This window comes from Ischnura elegans, chromosome 4, assembly GCF_921293095.1.
Source record: "Ischnura elegans chromosome 4, ioIscEleg1.1, whole genome shotgun sequence".
Classification (NCBI taxonomy): Eukaryota; Metazoa; Arthropoda; class Insecta; order Odonata; family Coenagrionidae; genus Ischnura; species Ischnura elegans.
Window position 1 is genome coordinate 95,397,602 of NC_060249.1, and position 21,073 is coordinate 95,418,674.

The 21,073-nt window shown below is 39.0% G+C and overlaps 1 protein-coding gene across 1 annotated transcript in view; it reads right to left on the minus strand.

Annotated features, from left to right (window-relative positions):
• LOC124158195 (dynein axonemal heavy chain 2) overlaps positions 1-21,073 on the minus strand; it is a 58,221-nt gene that overhangs the window by 4,875 nt on the left and 32,273 nt on the right. The window contains exons 10-13 of the mRNA XM_046533383.1: positions 17,119-17,295; positions 14,056-14,221; positions 11,758-11,904; positions 11,052-11,266 (exon numbers count right to left, since the gene is read on the minus strand). Coding sequence (XP_046389339.1) covers positions 11,052-11,266; positions 11,758-11,904; positions 14,056-14,221; positions 17,119-17,295 — 705 coding nt within the window. The remainder of the gene's footprint in view (positions 1-11,051; positions 11,267-11,757; positions 11,905-14,055; positions 14,222-17,118; positions 17,296-21,073) is intronic.

The window sequence follows — 21,073 nt, forward strand, 5'->3', positions numbered from 1 at the left end:
TACTAAATGCTCGCAGAGAGGCTAATTTTCAAAAATATTCTCATTAAAGCATCCGTTTAACCACCTGCACACAAACAAAGATTGGAGATTGAAGAAATGAGATATCTGAGGATAGTCATCCAAACCCATTAACGGGGAGCGAAATTTCGCTAATACATCACAAAGGCTTTACACCCTGTGGGCCTGGGTTCAAGTCCTGGCAGTAGCAGAAACTTATCAGAGATGGCCCTATCCCTACTTGAGTGTCATGTGGAGGGCACTTCCAGTGCACCACTCTGTCTATCAGATGGGACGTTAAGTCCTGGTCCCTTTTGAGCTTATCATTACAACCTGGCTAATGCCAACATAGGGCTCCTGTCCCCCCTGTCGGTTACCTCCTTCCAAATAGCATACCATAGATAATACGGAGCACACAGGACCCGGGATATTCGGAAATTCAGGTTTTTCCGGTGTTTAGATCACTTTTTTTAAGTGAGCTACTTAAATAACCGCCCAATTACCGTCATGCCGCCAGTGATGAATAAAAATAATTATTAATAGTCCGGACCATTTTCCCACTTTATTTAATATTTACACATCAAAAAAGCATTTTCCCATGAAATCTTAGCATTAGTAGATTGAATCTACCGGGTATAGCTTCTTTGCCGGCATTCTTCCGCAAATTCAGTGCCGGGACCTTCGACTCACAAGCCGTGTGACTCATCTTCACATAATATTTTGCTTCCCCATATCTGATAACAACACCGCACACTTTTTGTATTTCGATTTTATGGTACTAAGCCATTCCTGAGTTTAAAGTGACTGTCTTATCATTCATGTCTAGAATTTTACTTAAATGATTACATGACGATTGACGAAGCGAGTTATTCTCCGAGGGCATATAGTTCATAAACTCCCATTCCCTTAAAAATAAACGCTTGCCACCTAGCAGAGTTAAGCTAATAGCTATTCAAGTTCCAACCATGTTTCATTAAAACCCACTGACAATTAGATACAAGTTGAGTCAGTTCTGATAAGTGCGCCGCACAAGCAACTTTCCCTCGCCTCCATTCGTCCCGCAGATGTGGGGTTAGCCAGCGGAATGAGACAATGCATGCTGCTTTTACTATTGTGTTCAATCACCATCTACTTACATCTATACTAGAAGTACAACTATCTTTTTTGGATCACCTTGGAAGCCAAAATTTAAGCACGAAAGGATTTTTAACAACTCATTTTGCCGTTATATTTCGCTGGCGCGACGGAAAACATAGCTTTGGCAAAATTCTAGAAAACCTTCTGCTAGGGATAGACATTCCGTAGTTCATAATTCCGGATTAACGACCATCTACTGTAATTACAATAAATATGTAACAGCATCGCTCAATAAGTCGAATAATAAATGAAAGGTGATAATGTTAATATCTAATAATACAGTGGAACCTGTTTAGTACGTTTCTGAAGGGACCACAAGAAATGAACGTACTAACCAGGAAAACGTGCTAACGAGGAAAGTAAAAAATAGCTGTCGGGGTTATTGCAATCTATGGAAAAGTCGTCATAATTACAATTACTATCGGTAGTTCTCGTAGGATCGCCTTCCTGAACTCTTTTCACCTTTAAAACCCCGGCGCCACCGCCACGCCGGCCTCGGTGGCGCCGGGGTAACGTCCCCGACTGCCAACCTAGAGGTCGCGGGTTCGAATCCCGCCTGGGTGGCTTGACTACCATCCAGGGCATGGATGTTTGTGAATGTCTAACAAGTTAATTGTAAGAGAGGACAACTCTGTCCTAAATTCGCTTGTATAATAAAGACAAATTATTATTATATATTTTTTTATGTTTTCACAGCATTTTTGCTGGTTGTAGGCGAGGTACGGGTATCACCAAGTACTCTCGTCTCTTTACTCTGTTTTGAAAAATTTTCTGACAATCCGGCAAGTATTTAAAATTGCTGCTTTTTGTATGGTAATAAACAAGTTTTTCGGCAGTCCAATAGTTTGAAGACCTTGATGGAGTGAATGAGGCACTACTCCTGTGGCGGAGATAATGATGGGTATTATGTGTACTTTATCTGATTTCCACAATCTCTTGATTTCATTTTTAAGTTCTTCATACTTTTCCATTTTGCTGGTGTAGGCTGTAGTGATATTATGCGAATTAGGTACGGTAATGTCTATCAAGTACGTTTCATTGTGAGTTTTATCTTGTACTACTAGATCAGGTCTATTGCTATGGACTGTTTTATCGGTAATAATTGAACGGTCATAATAAATCTTACAGTGGTCGTTTTCAAGGATGGTTTTAGGTGTGTACTTATAATAAGGAACTCCATTTTCTATGAGTTTATACTTCAGAGCTAATTTCTGGTGTATGATGTTGCATATTTGATTGTGACGGTGTAGGTAGTCTTTTTGAGATAAGTTAGTGCATCCACTTGTGATGTGCTGTATCGTCTCAGAGGCATTATCACATTTTCTGCATCTGTCATCCAACAAATTTGGGTTTTTAATTATATATTTTTCATAATTTTTTGTTTTCACCACCTGGTCTTGTATTGCGATCATAAATCCTTCTGTTTCTGGGAAGAGTTGCCCATGCCTGAGCCATGCGTGCGATGCATCTTTATCGATTTCAGGGGCCTCCAGGGCATGAGGGTGTCTTCCGTGAAGGGATTTAGCTTTCCATATTGACATTTTACTGTCTATAGTAACAGTGGTTTCACTAACTTGCATACTTTCGTCAGATAGGTTTAACGGTGTGTATTTATTGTCTGCGTCACAGATAGTTCTCAGGAGATCCGAGGTAGATTTCTTGCTGAAAAAATATTTCCGTAACTGAGAAAGTTGTGAGTTGTGCTGATTCTTGATGTCTACGATACCCCTTCCACCAAATTTTCTGGGCAGCGTGCTCCTCTCTATATTTGAGCTTTTATGGAGCATATTTTTCTCCGTCATTTGGGATCGAATTTTTCTTTGTAGGTCGTCTAGATCTGTTTGTGACCATTTGATTATACCAAAGGAGTATGTCAGGAGAGGGATGGCAAAGGTATTAATTGAATTAGTGAGGTTTCTGCTGTTCAATTCCGTGCGAACAAGTTTCTTGATTCTATTTTGGAATTCAGTCGAAAGTTTTTGCTTTATCGTAGAGTGGTCTAGTCGTCTTGCTTGTTGGAATCCTAGGTATTTATAGGTATCTCCCTCATCCATGGCCTCTATTATTTGCCCATCCAGTAGTGGAATATCATTCCTTTGTACTTTACCTCGGAATATTGTGATAGTTCTACATTTATCTATTCCAAATTCCATGTTTATATCCTTAGAAAATATTTCAGTTAAACGGACTAATTGATTTAGATTATTATTAGATCCTGCATATAGCTTGAGATCGTCCATATAGAAGAGATGCGATAGAGTGTGGCATCCTGGTTCTTTTCCTTTTATTTTGACTCCATATTGAGTATTATTCAGGAGGTTTGATAGAGGGTTTAGCGCAAGGCAGAACCATAACGCACTCAAAGAGTCACCTTGAAATATTCCCCGTTTGATTTTGATATTATTCGTCTGCAAAAGACCCTCGTCAGTTTTTATGTGCAAGATGGTGCTCCATTTTTTCATCACAGTATGGAGACATTTAATAACTTCTGGGTGAATTTTATAGATGTTTAGTACTTCAATAAGCCAGGAATGGGGAACAGAGTCAAAAGCTTTTTTGTAATCTATGTAGCAACTGTGTAGGTTCCTATTCTTTTCTTGTATTTGTTTAAGAATAATTGAATCAATTATCAACTGTTCCTTGCAACCTTTGCTTCCTCTGCGACACCCCTTTTGCTCTTCCGTAAAAATGTGGTTCTCATCTATATGGTTGTTGATGACTTCTGTTATGCAAGAGGTGAAAATTTTATAAAATGTTTGTAGACAAGTTATCGGTCTATATTTTGATGGATAGTTACATGCGACTTCTTTTGGCAATAAATATGTTTTACCTTCCATTAAAAAAACTGGAATATTTTCCGGAAACTTCAAAAATTCGTTTATATATTTCAGTAGATGCTTATGGCAGCTGGTGAATTTTTTGTACCAAAAGTTGTGTATATTATCACTTCCTGGACTTTTCCAGTTATGGGTTCGGCTAAGAATTTTTTCCAGAATTTCCATTGTAATAATGGGGGGAAGCATAGTTTCTATGTTTTCCGCTGCTGTTCTTTCATTTCTCATCCAAGGCGCATTTCCATTATGGGATGTATCATTCGACCAAATATTTGACCAAAATTTCTCCACTTCCTGAGAGTTAGAATTACTTTGGTTTTTATTTTCACAAGAAATAGTTTTCTTCTGTTTGTTATTGCCCAATGTTCTGTAAAAATTTCGTTGATTATTTTCAAATTGGGAATTCTGTTGTTTTCTTCTTGTGCATTTATTATATCTGTTGAGTCTCATTTTTGTGGCTGCAAGTTTTTGCTTGAGGGTGTCAATAATTTCTTTTATATTTTCATTGGGCTTGTCGTATTGAGTGTGGGAACGGTATTTTATGAATGCCTTCTCAACTTTTTTTTTTAATGATGTACTTGGATTACCAGTCGAAAACTGGATTAAACGTGCAAGGTCTTGTCTTAAGGCATCCACTTTCCGTTCTAATCGGACTTTCCATTTTGGTTTGCGCCAAATGCGTTCTCCATTGACCATCGGCGGTCTTGGCTCCTCCCCATTGTTGCCATTACTGCTATTCGGGACAATCCTGCCACCATTGCACAAAACAGCTGTGGCTGCTCCGCAGTATATAAAATCGTGTAGGTTATTATTATTATTATTATTATTATTATTAAAATAAAGAAAATGGGCACTACATTGAAAAACAATACCATGTGAATAAAAAATCACAATGTTTCATAGATATCCCGAAGACAATTACATGAAAACGGCGTCTTTCTCCCGTGATTTATCCTATATGTATTTATAGAAAGAGGACAAGTACAGATAAGTCATTTCTTTTTTGTCACAGCATACTCGGAGAATATAAAAACAACCCTGAGTATGTGAACGGGTTGTTTTTAAACATCATAAAAGTTGGACAAAATTATATTAACCTTAAATTACGGCAACAGCCGTACACATTCGCGCTTTTGGAATAAAGCCATATCGATTGTTATAGCGATCGATATATCGAATAATAACACGCAAGATTATTAGATTACGAGGTAATTACAAGATTTTATATTAAACAGTTGAAATTTACTTTTAAAATTTGTTTGATGTCGTCTGCTTTCGTGCCGAGATCAAGTATTTTTAATAGGGATGGGTCGAATAGTAGATTTCTCGAATTCGAATATCGAATTCGAATATTAAATCATTGCTCGAATATTCGAATACCTCGAATTTCGAATACCTCGAATACTAAACGATGAATGTGAAAATGTTTGACTAGGTCGCCTATGCAGCAGGAAACCCAAGATTTTGGCGAGTAATTGTGATTGCCTTTAAAGGATTCAAACAGGAATTTAGCTGATTAATGGAATATTTTAATTTTATGTAAACAATAGGGTAGTTTCATTCATTAAAGAAAACGAAAGGTATTGATTGTGATTCGTTACCCACCAGTAGTGTATTCATAATATACAAATTATTTCGTTCTAGAAATACCGGTTTAGACTAATGGCAATGTTCAATTTTACCTCATTTGAAAAAGGCCAGATTGGCGCCTATGCGATGCCACTCCACGTGACATCACAGGGACTTAGTTTTTACACGAGAGGATCAGAGTTTTACATCGTCTGAGGTTACCAATGCATGCATGAGGTACAGAGCTCAGGGAGACATGTCTTAATAATCACACAGTCTGTTTGATAAGGTATTAATAAACCTTATTTAAGCCAAGCGCTACCAGCTAGCATGGTACTCGGCTACCTGCTAGCATCCTGCGTCGTAATAGCGCTCAGAGCCTCGCCCCAAGGTCACCTCACTTGCGGCAGCGGGAAGCAGAACGACGTCACGCGGAGTTTTTCCCGGCATTCATACTTACCCGTCGCGTTTTCGTGCGCTTGAAAATTTTCACTTTTAATTTAATCGCGAAAAATAGATATCGTCTTATAAAACTCTAAAAGCGTTAAATACGTACTTTAGGAGTATTAATATTTCGATTTAGGCAATAAAAAATAATAGGAAACCACCCTATTTGAGCATTACGCCTCCGTCGTATTTCTTCTTCTTCCCGGTATTTATTTTCCTGCGCAAAATGCTTAAATAAAGTCAGAAATATGTCGTGTTTGGTCTTATTCTTTTTTAAATTACGCGCACATTACTAATATTTCAATCCAATAAAGGTGTAATAACAATTGCCGAAAGTCATTGTTAGACACCTTTCGGGCTAGTAGATGACTCATGCAGCAGTTGACCTCGAGAAAGGGGGAAATTCGAAGCAGGTAGGTAGAAAAAGGTCAGTGGGTGAGAAAAGGGGGTGGGTGCGAGACACGTTTTTATTTTTCTCGCGTAACTTGATATTTTTTGAAGCTAAGGTTTTTGTAATACAATCCCTGCGCGAGCTGGGATCTTTTGTTTGATTTCGGAGAAGAGGAAATCGTCAAGAGTGGGTGAGGCGAATGCTGAATGGAGGGGAATAGCAGATCGTGGGAAATGCGCCAATGTCACTATCCCACGGCACTGAGTTCCTCCCTATGGTAGTTTCATCTCCTGGGGAAGATTCAAAATAAGTGCCTGTCATTATTAGCCACAAAGGACACACGGCAAACACCTCCTCTCATTTTATCAAAAGATGGATGCGGGAAAATGGTCAGTGGGGAGAAAGAGGGAAGGGTGAAACAAGATTCTATTATTTTCCGGTAACTTGATATTTTTTCAAAGCTGAGGTCTTCGTAATACGATCCCTGCACGAGCCGGGACCTTTTTTTGTTTTCGGGGAAGAGGAAATCGATTGAGGGGATGGGGCGAACGCTGAATGGATGGGGATAGCGGATCGTGGGAAATGCGCCAATGTTGCTATCCCACGGAACTGAGGTTCTCCTGATAAGGGACACCTGGGAATTTCGGATTTTTTTCATCCGATCAATTTCGGTTCCCCACGTCGAACTCTTTTCACCGCTCGAACCCGTGAATTTGATGAATTTCGTCAGCTTGCTTAAAACGGCGCTGCATGCACTAGACGACTAGAGTTCTCATTTTTCCGAGTCAACTACCAACGACATGCGAGCGATAGTGTATGACGTGAAATTCATAGTATTCGAGGTATTCGAGACGGTACCTTTGGCATAACTATTCGAGATCTCGAATATCGAATACTTTCTATTATTCGAGGTATTCGAGTATTCGCGGATACTATTCGCACATCTCTAATTTTTAAGCTAAGCTTCGCGTGGAGATCCAGAGCATCGTCTGCTCCCACAGCAGTAGTCAAATACGCACGTACCACGTAGCATTGACGTCGTGCAGTACTGCTTTAGATAAAGAGGGAATTGGATAAGACTCATTTCTTCATCATGATAACTCGTGCAATAGCATCAATTGCCCACTCGTAAAATTTGTGCGCAGTGGGCACTCCAGAGGCAACAGAAGGTGAGGAGCTCGGGGTGGGGAAAATTGCGGCTTCTCATTGGCTGCAGTTTTGCATAGTCAGACATTCCTGATAAATGGCCATATTTTATTATTCATCGCGTCATAACAATTGAAAAATGCATTTGGATAAATCACGGTCGAAGAAAGATATGTGGAATGAATGCAAGAATTTTAATGGCTAGTAATAATAAATTAAATCATGAATTCGGAGCTTTACGACCCTTAAGAATATACTGGAGAACGAATTGCGGGTTGCGTCACGGCTAGCAATTGAGCGTACTAACCAGGAAAGCGCAATTTTTTCAAACGTACTAACCAAATACTTTTACCTGTATTTTGTTCCGATGGTACCGGGACCGAGAGAAATCGTCGTACTAAGGAGGAAAACGTACTAAGGAGGAACGTACTAACCAAGTTCCACTGTAATAATAATTTTTTATTCACCGAACTGGCAATATACATTGCATGGTTTCGTCACAAAATCACTATGATCTCCGGCGATCATCTGTCTTAGTCAAAAGTAGTTACGCATACACGGCGATTGCCGTGTGTTTTAGGTTTTGATATATTTCTATGGCGAATTTGAACTAAGAGCGACATTCACATTCGTAAAGGAGCCTGAAATATTACTGAGAGGGCGCATGGGGAAGCAATAATTAGATTCGCATATGTTTTTAGTTTCGCGCTCAACAGCACAACGTCATTTCAATCATTCCTGTATTCATTTTTGCAAGTCATTGAGACGAAATAATAACCTAACTTCATATTGCTCCAATCGGATTTTCAAAACAAGCCGAAAGACAACTGCGTAAAATCAAGATTAGCGACCTCTTTGGGGCTGGGGTAATGCTGCGCAAAATCGAAAAACTGCGTAAAATCAAGAAAAGATGTAAAATCGAAGTTTCACCATTGCAATTTCCTATGCTTTCCGGCCGGACTTGAGTGTCGCTGTGTAAAAACGAGACTATATGTAAAATTAAAGTGCGTAAAATCGAAGTTTTACTGTATATTAACAGAGGTTTGGAGTTTATTAGAAATTAATTTACCCTTGCTTCTTCTGCTAAACAAAACAGATCATGTATGAAAGCTAATACAGTAAACTCTCGATTTTACGAAGCAGGGTTTTACGAAGTTTTCGATTAGACGAAGTGGTATTGCGGTCCCGGCGAAAAACCTATGCTAAATACATAGCTCTGTTCGATTACACAAAGTTTTGATTATACAAAATGTTTTGAAATTACGAACCTCGGCTCGGTCCCCAGGAGCAAATGGCATTCGTGTAATTGAACTACAGCGAAATATTTGTCAATAAAACTAGTTACGCCGGCATAAGTAGCAAAAAAATCAGCACTTCCGACTGTGGTCCATCAAAAGTGTGAAATCATAAATATTAGTGCAATTTTGGAGAGAAAAGGTTCACCTAAAACCTCACGGAGGGAATTTAAGGGAAGTAGGATTTCAGTAAAAATATTGCAACTGTCATAATGCCCCTATTTACGTGCCTATTCGTAAACACCGCATCGACAATACTTCGTACTTTAACATGTCAGGAAACTCGTGCGGTACTTCGTACACTCCTACTTAACCCTTTGCACTGCTGTGAATGTACCTGGTACATTTGCAAGGTAGGCTGCTGTGAACGTACTTCGAAGACTACTTGACTACTTTTCGCCGAAGCACTTCGAAGGGTCCCTAATCTGAGACCCTTTCCTCGACAAGCTCACCCTCGCTGGCCCCTCTCTTCGACCCTCCGAGCGGGGGCCCTCCCTCCCCAAAAGTGACTGCTCTGACTGCATTTTGAAAATCTATCAATCAATGTCATCATCAAAAAATGATTGTTTGCATTGCACTCCTGCCAATCAGGCATTCAAGTACGTCTCTAAACCATGTTTCTGCGATGAGAAATAACGATTTTGTTAACTTTGCTAAAATGGCCAAGTTAATAAAATTGTTATTTTTCATTGCAGAAATACAGTTCAAAGACGTACTTGATTTCCTCCACTACAATCGCAAATTGCTGGAAATCGGACTATTTGATAGCGCATCATGAGGATGTTCTCGAGGCTGGTAATTGATACAACTAGCCTACTAGAAATTCTACTGCTACAATATCACGGCTATGGTTGATTCATTACGTTATACCTTCAGGAAGCTGCAGCGGATGAAATCGCAGAGGAGATTAGAGGCTTAAAAGATGATTTTGAAAAATACTTGGACAAAGCAGGAGCAAAGCACGCAACATCAAACGATTATATTGCCCTAGACGATGATCTCCAAGCTTGCGACAATGCGATGCCGGTACCTACGTCGGAAGAAGCAGTGGCTGGGACTAGTCATAACAGCAGTGACGACAAGGATGAAAGTGAGGAAGTAATTTCACCTAATAAAAAGAAGTATACGCTGCCCTCCAAACATTAAGATATTTTGATCTGGCTGATGATTTACATACCCAATTTAATTCCCATTTATGCAAGTGAGAAACCATGGTGAAAAAAAGCAAAAAAATAACAATTTTTTTGGGTAATATCTTTTCGTGTATATATTAGCCTTCCTGAATAAACAACTTAAATATCTTAAGTATTGGGCTCTATTTACCACAGACTTATTTTTCAGGCTACTCCTAATGAAGACTCACTTCTAACTCTAACCATGAACTTTCTTCTCGCGTGCCTTCCCGTTCTCCCATGCCGAGAGATCTTTCTTTCCAAAGTCTTTGTTTACTCCCTCCTGCGGCCTTCTGCTGATCTTGCTGACACCCACCTTACGCATCCCAAACCCCTCCTTCCCCAGCATTTCCCATTCACTCCCTCCCTAAGGTGATGGAGCTTGAGTGCGTCATAAAAAAATATGGCCCCCAAACGTAGATTGAGGCAGAGCTGAAGGCCCTTTCCCCACCCTTCTTTCTCCTGCCCCCTTCACCACTCGTTATGCTGACCACACTTCTTTCCTCAGACAATCCCCATCCCACAGAACTTCACAAGGGGTATTAAAAGGGGTTGTGCTAGGCTATCCATAGCACCAACACAGGCATTGGCTGTGTGGATGAAGATCATAATACTTGATGGAAGACCCACCTCAAGAGCCATGAGGTATTTTCAGGAACTGAGAGAATAGTTGGAAATGTACCACCTGGCAGAAAACGATGCATTACAGGGGGTAACTATCTTCAAATTGACAAGGAGTTCACAACATTTTGGAAGTTATTCCAGAGCAGTGTAAATCAAACTCATGTTGAATATTCAACTGCTATGATAAACACAGCCAATCGAGGATAGAAACTTGATTTAACTCTTAAGGCAACATTTCGGGGACTAAGTAAATATGGGAACGATAGCACACAACCTATACATGTTCCTGGAATTCTTGACATTACTTGATAGATATGATGACATTTCGCAAGAAGAGTCTTTCTGAGGCAGCTGGACAAGGATGGTCAAAGAACCAAGAGTGATAAGTAACCAATAAGTTTCTGAGATAACTACTTACATGAAAGAACAAAAAACCTACCCATCAAAATTAGGAACCAACTTCCCAGGGTTCGTGGAAGAGACAGCTATAATAGGTCGATTTAATCTCATTGGAATATTATGATCAATAGAGGAATACCACTCTTCATAGATCTCTTTCTGTCTATCTTTCACCAGGGTAATAAGACTTTCATAATTTTCACGTATTAGATACACCATGTCATCTCTTGGAAGCCAATGAGTTCCATTCAACATCTGAAATAAAAATAAAGGGAGAAATATCTAAAAATAATATGCAAGACATTGGTAAAAAAATGACCAGATCTATTACAAAAATGAATCAAAATGAAAAAACTAACAAGCGGAACCAAAAAACTTGAGTGCATTGAAATTGGATTGATACTGCTATATATTTACCGAATAGCAAAACTCAAGTTTTAGTTCAGTTCAAGTTGACACTATGTCGGACTCAAAACAGTGGACAGTAAAAATGCAGTATGGGGATGGATCAAGTTCCATGTCTGATCTGATTACCTTTACATTAAGGCTTCTTAACTTGATTCAGTATCTTTAAATCAAGGTGCTGTCGTTTGTAAATTTTCAGTATGATGCATCAAAATTAGTTACAATATCCACACATTTCCGTAATAAACTTAACTAGCATTATTCCTAAATTGTAATTGCGGCAATGTCAAAAACTGAGAAGATTGATCCAAACATATGGCATCATTAAAGGACTCACTTACATCAAACTCCTGCTTCAACACCTCCATCTTTGAATTCAAAATAAAAGCAGCACCAGCAAACTGAGGAAGTTTTGGGTGCTTCTTCATTCTCCTATGAGCCAACTCTGTTTTCGTGCTAATAATCTCCTTGTTAAATACTTGCAGCACCTGAAATATTCACATTAGTTATACAATATTTTTTTGGAATTTGGAATCTTATGGAAGGATCTTGCAGCTAAGCTTAAAGCCACCAAGTGCATCCACTGAGTTGTGGATACAAGGTCAACCTCTAGATATAGAGGATAACTGCAATAAAAGAAAGTTTACTTGTTGAATAAACAGTTGTAGATAAAAAGCAACAGAATTCAGAGGGGGTATTGGTCTATCCTAAGGTAAGGTTGGCCATTTAAATGATACTGTAACCAGTGAAAAAGCCGTGACTCGGCAACAGAAGACCACCAAAAATTATGCTTCCTTACACTCGGACGAATGGGTGGTAGCTCTTCTTCATGTGAGTGAAGGTGGAGACCACAGTGGTCAGTACAGCGACACTGATATCACTGTAGGCATGGTAACAGTTACCTTAATGACTGTAGTACTGCAATGAGCAAGGCAAGGGAAAATCACCTCATTACTACAGTACAATCCTGATTATTCGGGCTAAAGATGGGGAGAGACAGCACGAATAACTCTAACTTTCACTTAAATGTCTTGTAATGTTCTTAATTTACCTATAACAAACAAAATGTTATTATTTATGCAGGTATTTTGTTATTTTAGAGTGCTTCGCGGACTTAATGATATTTAAAAATTTAGCGGCGATAACATGGTAGTACTCATATCATTAATGCTCCATGTAAGGCCTGGTTTTGAAAACCACACATCAGTGGCTGTGTGATTACAGATACAGAAAAAAGGTTTGCACGAACGCTTCAAAACCACTGCTCAACGTCAGAAACTACACTGTCAGGCACCATGCCATGTAGTCGCGTCTCGCACAAGTTGCCCAGGTTGCAACTGGTGCAGGACATGTATCCGTGATCACAGAGCGCGATCGCGCACTGCGAGGCTTGGAGAACAGGAACACAGATCTCCCATGAATGCAGCTAACATGCGATCACTTCCGTTTTACGAAGGGGATTCTAACAGAAATAATGAAAGAGAAAAGAAGTGCCATCCTGGCATTTCTTCCATAGGTATCAGCAGATTAGCCTACAGGAGAAATGAGTGGATGGCTGAATCAAACCAATCTTAGGATTGGTGTCTGTTGATAATGATGTTGGAAGTTTACCATTACATTAAAGGTAGATTAAACTTTTCATTTTTGAGAAACACAAATGCATTGTCTGCATAAAAATGAAGATACATATTACGAAAATATTTCTATTTTACAGCAGCTGAATAGGGCCTCTATCTCTGTGCATTACGTAAATGACTAGGCTAGACGCAAAGAAGACTAAGATCCTTGTTCTGGTTGTATAATTAAGTTTGCTAAAGGTGCAGTGACATATCGTAGGCAGGGGGAAAATAAGACTTTGTTGCCAAGTCCACTTTCGAGTCAGATTATGTAAGCCTTGAATTGTCTGTAAAAAAAAAAGTCATAGTCCTCTATAGCCTCTAGAGCAACTTGCAAAGTGAACTAAAAAACTGTCCTAAATAGCTCTGAGTGAGTGCTATTGATATGTTGTGTAGAAAGTTTGCATCATTCAATAACAATTAGTCTGCTGTAAAAAAAGCCTACTCACCAGATATCAAAGAGAGGATTAAGAATATATGTAGATATATATGTAACATCATTTTGTAAAAAAATTGGTTGAGGATGCCAAAGTGATGGTGAAATATTATCCTATAGGTGAGATGGTTGTATATGACCAAAGGCCTGTTTAAAGCGTCAGAAGTGTATTGATGGCATAGATATAAGCATCAGTAGAGTATTAATAAATTTAAATCTTAATTAAGTGAGGGAGTTATAACTTGCGTGCTCGTAATCAAGATAGGCATATATTTTTTAATCTGGGTGCTTTATTGCCTTATACGTAATGTGAGTATCATTAGAATTAAATGACCGTTGTCTTCCAACAACGGTTTCCTAAACTGGATGATGCATTGTACTCATCAAATAATTGTGGAAAAGTGCAACTTCCTTTTATTTTAATACGTCCAACTTCCACCACATCACACCTGAATCAGTTGAACTGGATCATCTTTTTCTAAGCTCCACAGTAGAGCCAATAAATTCACTGCCTAATTAACCATTGCAACATTCAGCTGTGGAAGGGCTTTGGTTCACATATGAAAAATACAAAAGAGAGAACTTACCTCGGCATATTTTCTCTGAAAGAATGCTTTCATGCTTGGCTTATACAAGAACTGATGGAAACTAAAGAGAGATTCAATTCCTCTCTCAATGCAATCTACTTTTTTAAAGATAGTTGTAGCCAAGTTTTCAATGGCTGATTCTATGTGTTTCACTTCTTGGCGATACCTGAAAATTAATAATCTGAATGAAGATCAAGAGGTAGGAAAAGAATCAGGAAATGCTCAGAAAATAACTAATGTAAAACCTTGTGATTTCAGTATTATAGAAAATCTTGGCGGTGTTATTATATTGTTACAATTTTTGCACTTTTCTAGGTGTTTAATTATCTTTTGGTATGTACAAGTTTGGGAATGCATATACTTTTATTAAGCATTTTACATAACTTTTAACACAATTTCGACTGTACAAAATTTCTGATGAAACCAAATGAAGGAAATTGTTCAACTTGAGTTAATATCATAGAATGAGCAAGAGTGGTCTTGTCTGAAAGCGGCCTGAATCTCACGGCACCGTGCCGTAACCAGCAGCCAGCTAAAAGTCATTTCGTCTAAAACCTGCTTCAATGTAGCGTGCCTATTTCATGCCGAAGATGAGGCCAGATTGAAATGGGTGCCATGGTGGCCACAGTGACCGTCGATGGCACCGTGATGTCCTGAATCGCGCCATGCTGTAAACGGTGTGATTCAACTCATCTGAAGACATCCATAGCAAAGCACTGTGGACGGCGACCGGCGATAAGTCGGCTCTGAAAGCGGTATTTCCGATCTTCCGTGGCCATGTTCGGCCCATTTCAGATAGTAGACTTTTTGCTGGCCGCCGTCCATGGCACCTTGCTTTCAAATTACCACATGTCTCTATGGGGCCTATTACGTAACTTTGACTCGGAGCTAGAGCTATCTGTAACTCCGCCCGGATTTGCTTTGATTTGCAGCTCCAACCCTATTACGTGCCGGCAGGAGTTACGAGAAGTCTCCGTAAGAATGCGGAGCTACAGTGGCTATGGAAAATTCGGAAAGCAAATGTCCAGAAATGAGTCAACCAATAGGAGCTTAGGTATCTGATAGTAAATGTTTCTGAGCAGACTGATTTAAGGTGAATTTTGGAATGGAGTCCCAAACTTGTATTTCGTAAGTTAACGTGAAATAATTAATATAAACTACATTGTTGAAATGTTTATACTTTAAAGCTTATACATATACAGTTATATGTCATCCATTGTATACAGTCATTCATTTATCGTCGAATGCAAACCTATTCTCTGCCCATGTTGCTATTATGGCAATGAATACAATTTTAGATACCGGCAAAGGTCGGAGAAAATGAGCAGGAAGCAGTACGTGGTGCTCGGTAATTTTATGAGTGACCACAGAAGCTTTGCCCTTGGCATATTCCAAGGAATAAACGGGGAGGCAACAATGAATAAAATTTTGGGTGATAAACCTTAATATTTCATTTACAGTTAACAAAAATGTGCTACTGAGATTGGCAGATGCCTGCACAGAACAAAGATATAATTGCACACACACCGACACATTTTTTTAATACCAATAATGAAAATAAAAATGCCTTATGATAACTCCAGCCCGATTTCCTTCGCTTCTCAACTGTCATTTGTTGATGTCTGCCGTCGGAATCTGAAGGATTTGGCAATGGATCGACCAATAAACATATATTGGGGAAGGACCTGTCTCTGGGACCCACACTAAGGAAACGCAGAATATCTCAGACGCAGAATAAGAAGATTCAACATTACGGACGCCCATAGTGATATAATGAAAATTCTTTAATAATATTTATCTGTTTTTCCACGCTAAGTCCAGATATTCTGCGTTTCCTCAGTGTGGGTCCCAGAGACCGGCAGAGATATTGAAAAATGTCTCTCGCCACTCTGAGAAACATTCGAAAATGGTCTTCATCTAATTCGATCGGATTGTGGGAACCCCTTATTCGTCTCATTTCTAATGTCAGATGCCTCCTTCTTCTTACATACTCCGCAAACACCCTCATCATCCTTCCCCAAATATATGTTTATTGGCCCATCAATTGCCAAATCCTTCAGATTCCGACCTTCCGACGGCAGAAATCAACAAATGACAGTTGAGAAGCGAAGGAAATCGGGCTGGAGTTATCATAAGGACGGGTCAGAAGCCTGCATTATTCCAGCCCAAGGATAGCTCCAGTTCGTAACTCCTATCGGAGTTATTTTGACTACTGTAATCGCAAATTGAGCTATGGCAGCCAACATAACTCTTATAGCTCCATAGCTATGGAGTTATGACTTACGTAATAAGCCCCTATGGATGTCTACAAACAAGTCGAATCATGGCAAGAACACGGTTCCATAGTGACCACAGCGCCCGTCAATGCCTGCAGTGGTCACTACGGCACCCATTTCAATCCGGCCTGGTGCTGCGATATCTATGGCGATAATACACACAGTGCTACCTAGAAGCCACTTTCAGACACCACAACTTTTCACCGGTTGACGTTCACAGCATAGTACCGTGAAATTCAGGCCGTTTTCAGACGATACAACTCTCTGCATTTCACGGCACCATCCCGTGAATGACAACCGGCAAAAATTTGTCTCAACTCCATGAGATAGAGAGAATAAACATCAGCAGCATTCAACAATGAAGGCTTAGGCTATAATCGCTCATGACTCATTACATGTGATTTTTTCACTAATTCACATCAAATTCACAAAAAAGTGATATTTCGTTTCATTAACCGATTTTGCGTTATCACATCTCGCGAATTTCACGGATCTCTACCACTTACGTATAAATTAATCGTCTTTGAATATTTTGACTGATCATCTTGCCTATGATGAGATGTACTGCAATGGTTTACAATTATGCTTTAAAAATTAAAATATGCTTACATTCTGGAGAAACAAAATTTATACTTAAACTAAAAAAGTGAGGGTACCATGAATAAGTTCTGTATAAGGCATTAAAATGAATAACTCAATAATACTGAATACGTAAAAGCTAACAAAAATGGTTATACTTATTGTTAAATAACGGCCAATATACAAAATATACATAAATAATACTCACTTTAACATAATCTCATTCCACTCCATAGATTCAGTATCCAGCATCAATTTTTTGTGCTTAAAGGTTTGTTTTAGAATCACCTTATATTTTTCCTCAAGTTTATTCATAACTTTTTCATGTTTCCTCCCCTGACAACCTCCAAACATAGGCTTTTGGATGTCTCGAGTTTCATCCATTCTGACAGGAGAAATAAATCATTAGTTAAAAAACTATGTAAAAGGAACAGTGAATTATCATAAGCAGGCGTCCAAAGCCAAGTCACCCTAGTACCACAGTCAGTTGTCATAGTCAGCGATGCATCGTTGGGCCCACCAAAAAAACAAACATTGGGTCAACAGACAGTGTTACTATGGCAGCTGGTATGCAAATACAAAAAGTAGCTTTCGAAGGTCGTGTGGTGTATTGGTGTGTTTTGTTGATTGAATTGTTATGAGTTGTCATGGAGTGTGATCCAGAGAATAAAGACAGTTCTTAAAAGTGGCTCCTTATATTAATGTGAGACATTACATTTGGCGACGAGGAAGCACGAAACCACGTAATTACGGTCAACAGCGGAAGGGCGTAGCCGTGATTGAGCGTGATCGTGATAGTAAAAGTACCAAGTTCGAGTGCAGGAAGATAGATTTTTTGGTGACGGCGAAATGGCGGGACTCATCGGCTCAATGAATGCATTTGACGCGGCTGAAGAGACGTGGTCTTCGTATATTGAGCGTTTAGAACTATTTTTTGATGCAAACGACATTAAGGACGAGAAAAAAGTGCCTACCTTGTTAACAGTAATTGGGCATAAAACTTACAATTTAGTAAAAAATTTGTGTGCACCAGATAAGCCGGCAACTAAGACATTTGAACAATTAGTGCAGCTAGTAACAACGCACTTAAGTCCAAAGCCATCATTTATTTCGGAGCGTTATAAGTTTAGTTTACGGAGCCAGCGGGAGCACGAGTCAATTTCCGATTATGTGGTACAGTTAAAGGAACTTTCAATGTTTTGTGAATTTAGAAATAATCTGTCGGATTATTTGAGAGATAGACTGGTCAGTGGTATCCGTAGTGACGCAATTAAGAGGCGGCTGCTGGGGGAAACAGATCTTACTTTTGAAAAGGCAGTAACGATAGCTACCAACATGGAGATGGCTAACCACGATGCAGCGACGTTGATGGCGCGAGGGAATCCACAAACAAGTCAACTTAACTACAACGCCAGGCGGAAGGGTTTGGCGACGACGTCGGCGGCTATGGGGACAACGCATCGCAGTGGCAGCTGTTCTCACGTGAACCGGCAACAACAACGTCCCACAAACCAAAGGAGGGAGGAGAGAGTGTCTAGTGATGTAAAGTGTTATTGTTGAGGAAAGTCAGGCCATAGGGCCAATATGTGTAAATTCAAGTCATACAAGTGCTATAAGTGTGGCAAAGTAGGCCACTTGTCACAGGTTTGTCGAAGTCAAGATAGGGGTGTGTCAAATCCAAAGCCTAATAATTTTAGTACTAAGCCATCTAATCACTATTGTGAACCCTGTGATTCTAATGATTGTATGCTAAACAAGCCTACTACTGACGATTCCAAGCAAAATAAGCCAACTAATGATTATATATATGATTTAACTAATCTATTTAATGTAAGTAAAGCTAATGAGGTTGATGAAACCAATGATAGGGTAAGGCCTATTATGGTAAAATTGCAAGTTGAAGATAAGCTTTTGTATTTTGAAGTAGATAGTGGTGCTTGTGTCAGTGTCATAAATGAACAATGTTATCAAGACAATTTTACTTCAGTAAAGTTACTAAGTACCAATTTGGTATTAAGCTCATATACAAGCCAGCCTATCAAACCATTAGGGAAATTGAGCGTAATGGTAAAATATAGAAATATATGTAAACAGTTATCCTTATATGTAATAGCTAAGGGAGCAAATCCTTTAATGGGCAGAGACTGGATCCGTGATCTTGGGTTGGTAATTAAAATACCTAGTGGGGTTAGTAATATTATTATGAGCACTAACTCAGAGCATAGTAGGGATGTATGTAGTATAATAGATGCAGAATTTAAAATAGTTAATAGTTTATATCAAAAGTTTCCAGAGGTGTTTACTGATAAATTAGGCTGTTATAAGGGTGAGCCAGCTAGGTTAGTTTTAAAAGATACTGTTGTGCCTAGATTTCTGAAGCCTAGGCCGATACCTTTCTCCCTGAAAAACAAGGTAGAGGCTGAGATAGATAGATTGGTAAGGGAAGGTATTTTGTCACCTGTGAGTGATAGTGAATGGGGAAGTCCCATTGTTCCAATAGTAAAAAAAACCGGGGAATTACGTTTGTGTGCAGATTTCAGGGTTTCTTCACTAAATGATTCGCTAATCATCAATAGACATCCAATACCTAGGATTGAAGATCTTTTTAATACGTTACAAAAAGGTAGAACTTTCTCCAAAATGGACCTATCCCAAGCTTATCAGCAGATATGCTTAGATGACCAATCAAAGAAATTGTGTACTATAAGTACTACAAAAGGGCTATTTATGTACAATAGAGTTCCCTATGGAGTGGCCTCTGCACCAGGTATTTTTCAGAAAATAATGGAAACCATTCTCGCTGGTATTCCAGGAGTTGTTTGTTTCCTTGATGACATTTTGATTACTGGGGAAAATAATGATGTTCACAAGGAAAGGTTATATGAAGTTTGCAATAGATTAAAAGTGAGTGGTCTCAGTGTGAGTAAAAAGAAGTGTGAATTTTTTCGCAAGTCAATTGAGTACTTGGGTTATGTTTTGAGTGAGGATGGCCTAAGTACATCGCCATCTAAAATAAGCGCTATTGAAAAGGCGCCTACTCCCACTGATGTTTCACAATTAAAGGCATTTTTAGGTATGGTTGATTATTATGGAAAATATGTGCCTCATTTATCTACTATTGCAGCACCTTTGTATAGTTTGTTGAGGAAAGATAGTGTTTTTGAGTGGTCAATCTCGTGTGAACAAGCATTCAAGCTAATCAAGAATAAATTAGTTTCAGCTCCAATATTGGCACATTATGACCCTAACCTACCGGTAAGATTAGCTACTGATAGTTCTAGCTATGGTTTAGGCTGTGTCTTAAGTCAGTTACAGAAGGATGGTTCTGAGAAACCAATCTGTTATGCATCAAGGACCTTATCAAAGGCTGAAATGGGGTACAGTGTCATCGACAAGGAGGCTTTAGGTATTATTTATGGTGTGCGAAAGTTTAATCAATATTTGTATGGTAGAAAGTTTACTTTAATAACTGATCACAAACCATTGATATCTATTTTTGGATCAAAGAAAGGTTTACCTGCTTATGCAGCAAGCAGACTTCAGCGCTATGTGCTGTTCTTAACGAATTATGACTTTGATATTAAATATGTTAAATCACAGGATAATGCAAACGCCGATTGCTTATCTAGATTGCCTTTGAATGTAAAAGAATTTCAGTTTGAGTCAGAGGATGTAAATTATGTAGGTACTTATTTGCAATTTATTCAAGAGAATGACATACCAGTTGATTTTAATAACGTTATAGAGGAAACAAAAAGGGATGTTTTGTTAAGGAAAGTGTACAACTATGTATTGTATGGTTGGCCAAATAACCACTCAAATATGGACAATGAATTAAAACCGTATTTCCAGCGGCAAGGTGAATTAGCTATTGAAAATGGTATTATTGTTTGGGGGCATAGGATAGTTGTACCTCATAGTTTACGTAAGCCATTATTAACAGAGTTGCATTGCGGACACCTTGGCATTGTTAAGATGAAAGCCATGGCTCGTTCGTATTTTTGGTGGCCAGGTTTAGACTCAGACATTGAGAATTTAGCCAACAGTTGCCCACCTTGCTTGTCTGTGAGGCAGAACCCTAAAAAGTGTAACCTACATGTGTGGGAGTATCCCAAGAGTGTGTGGGAACGTTTACATGTTGATTTCTTAGGGCCTGTAAGTAA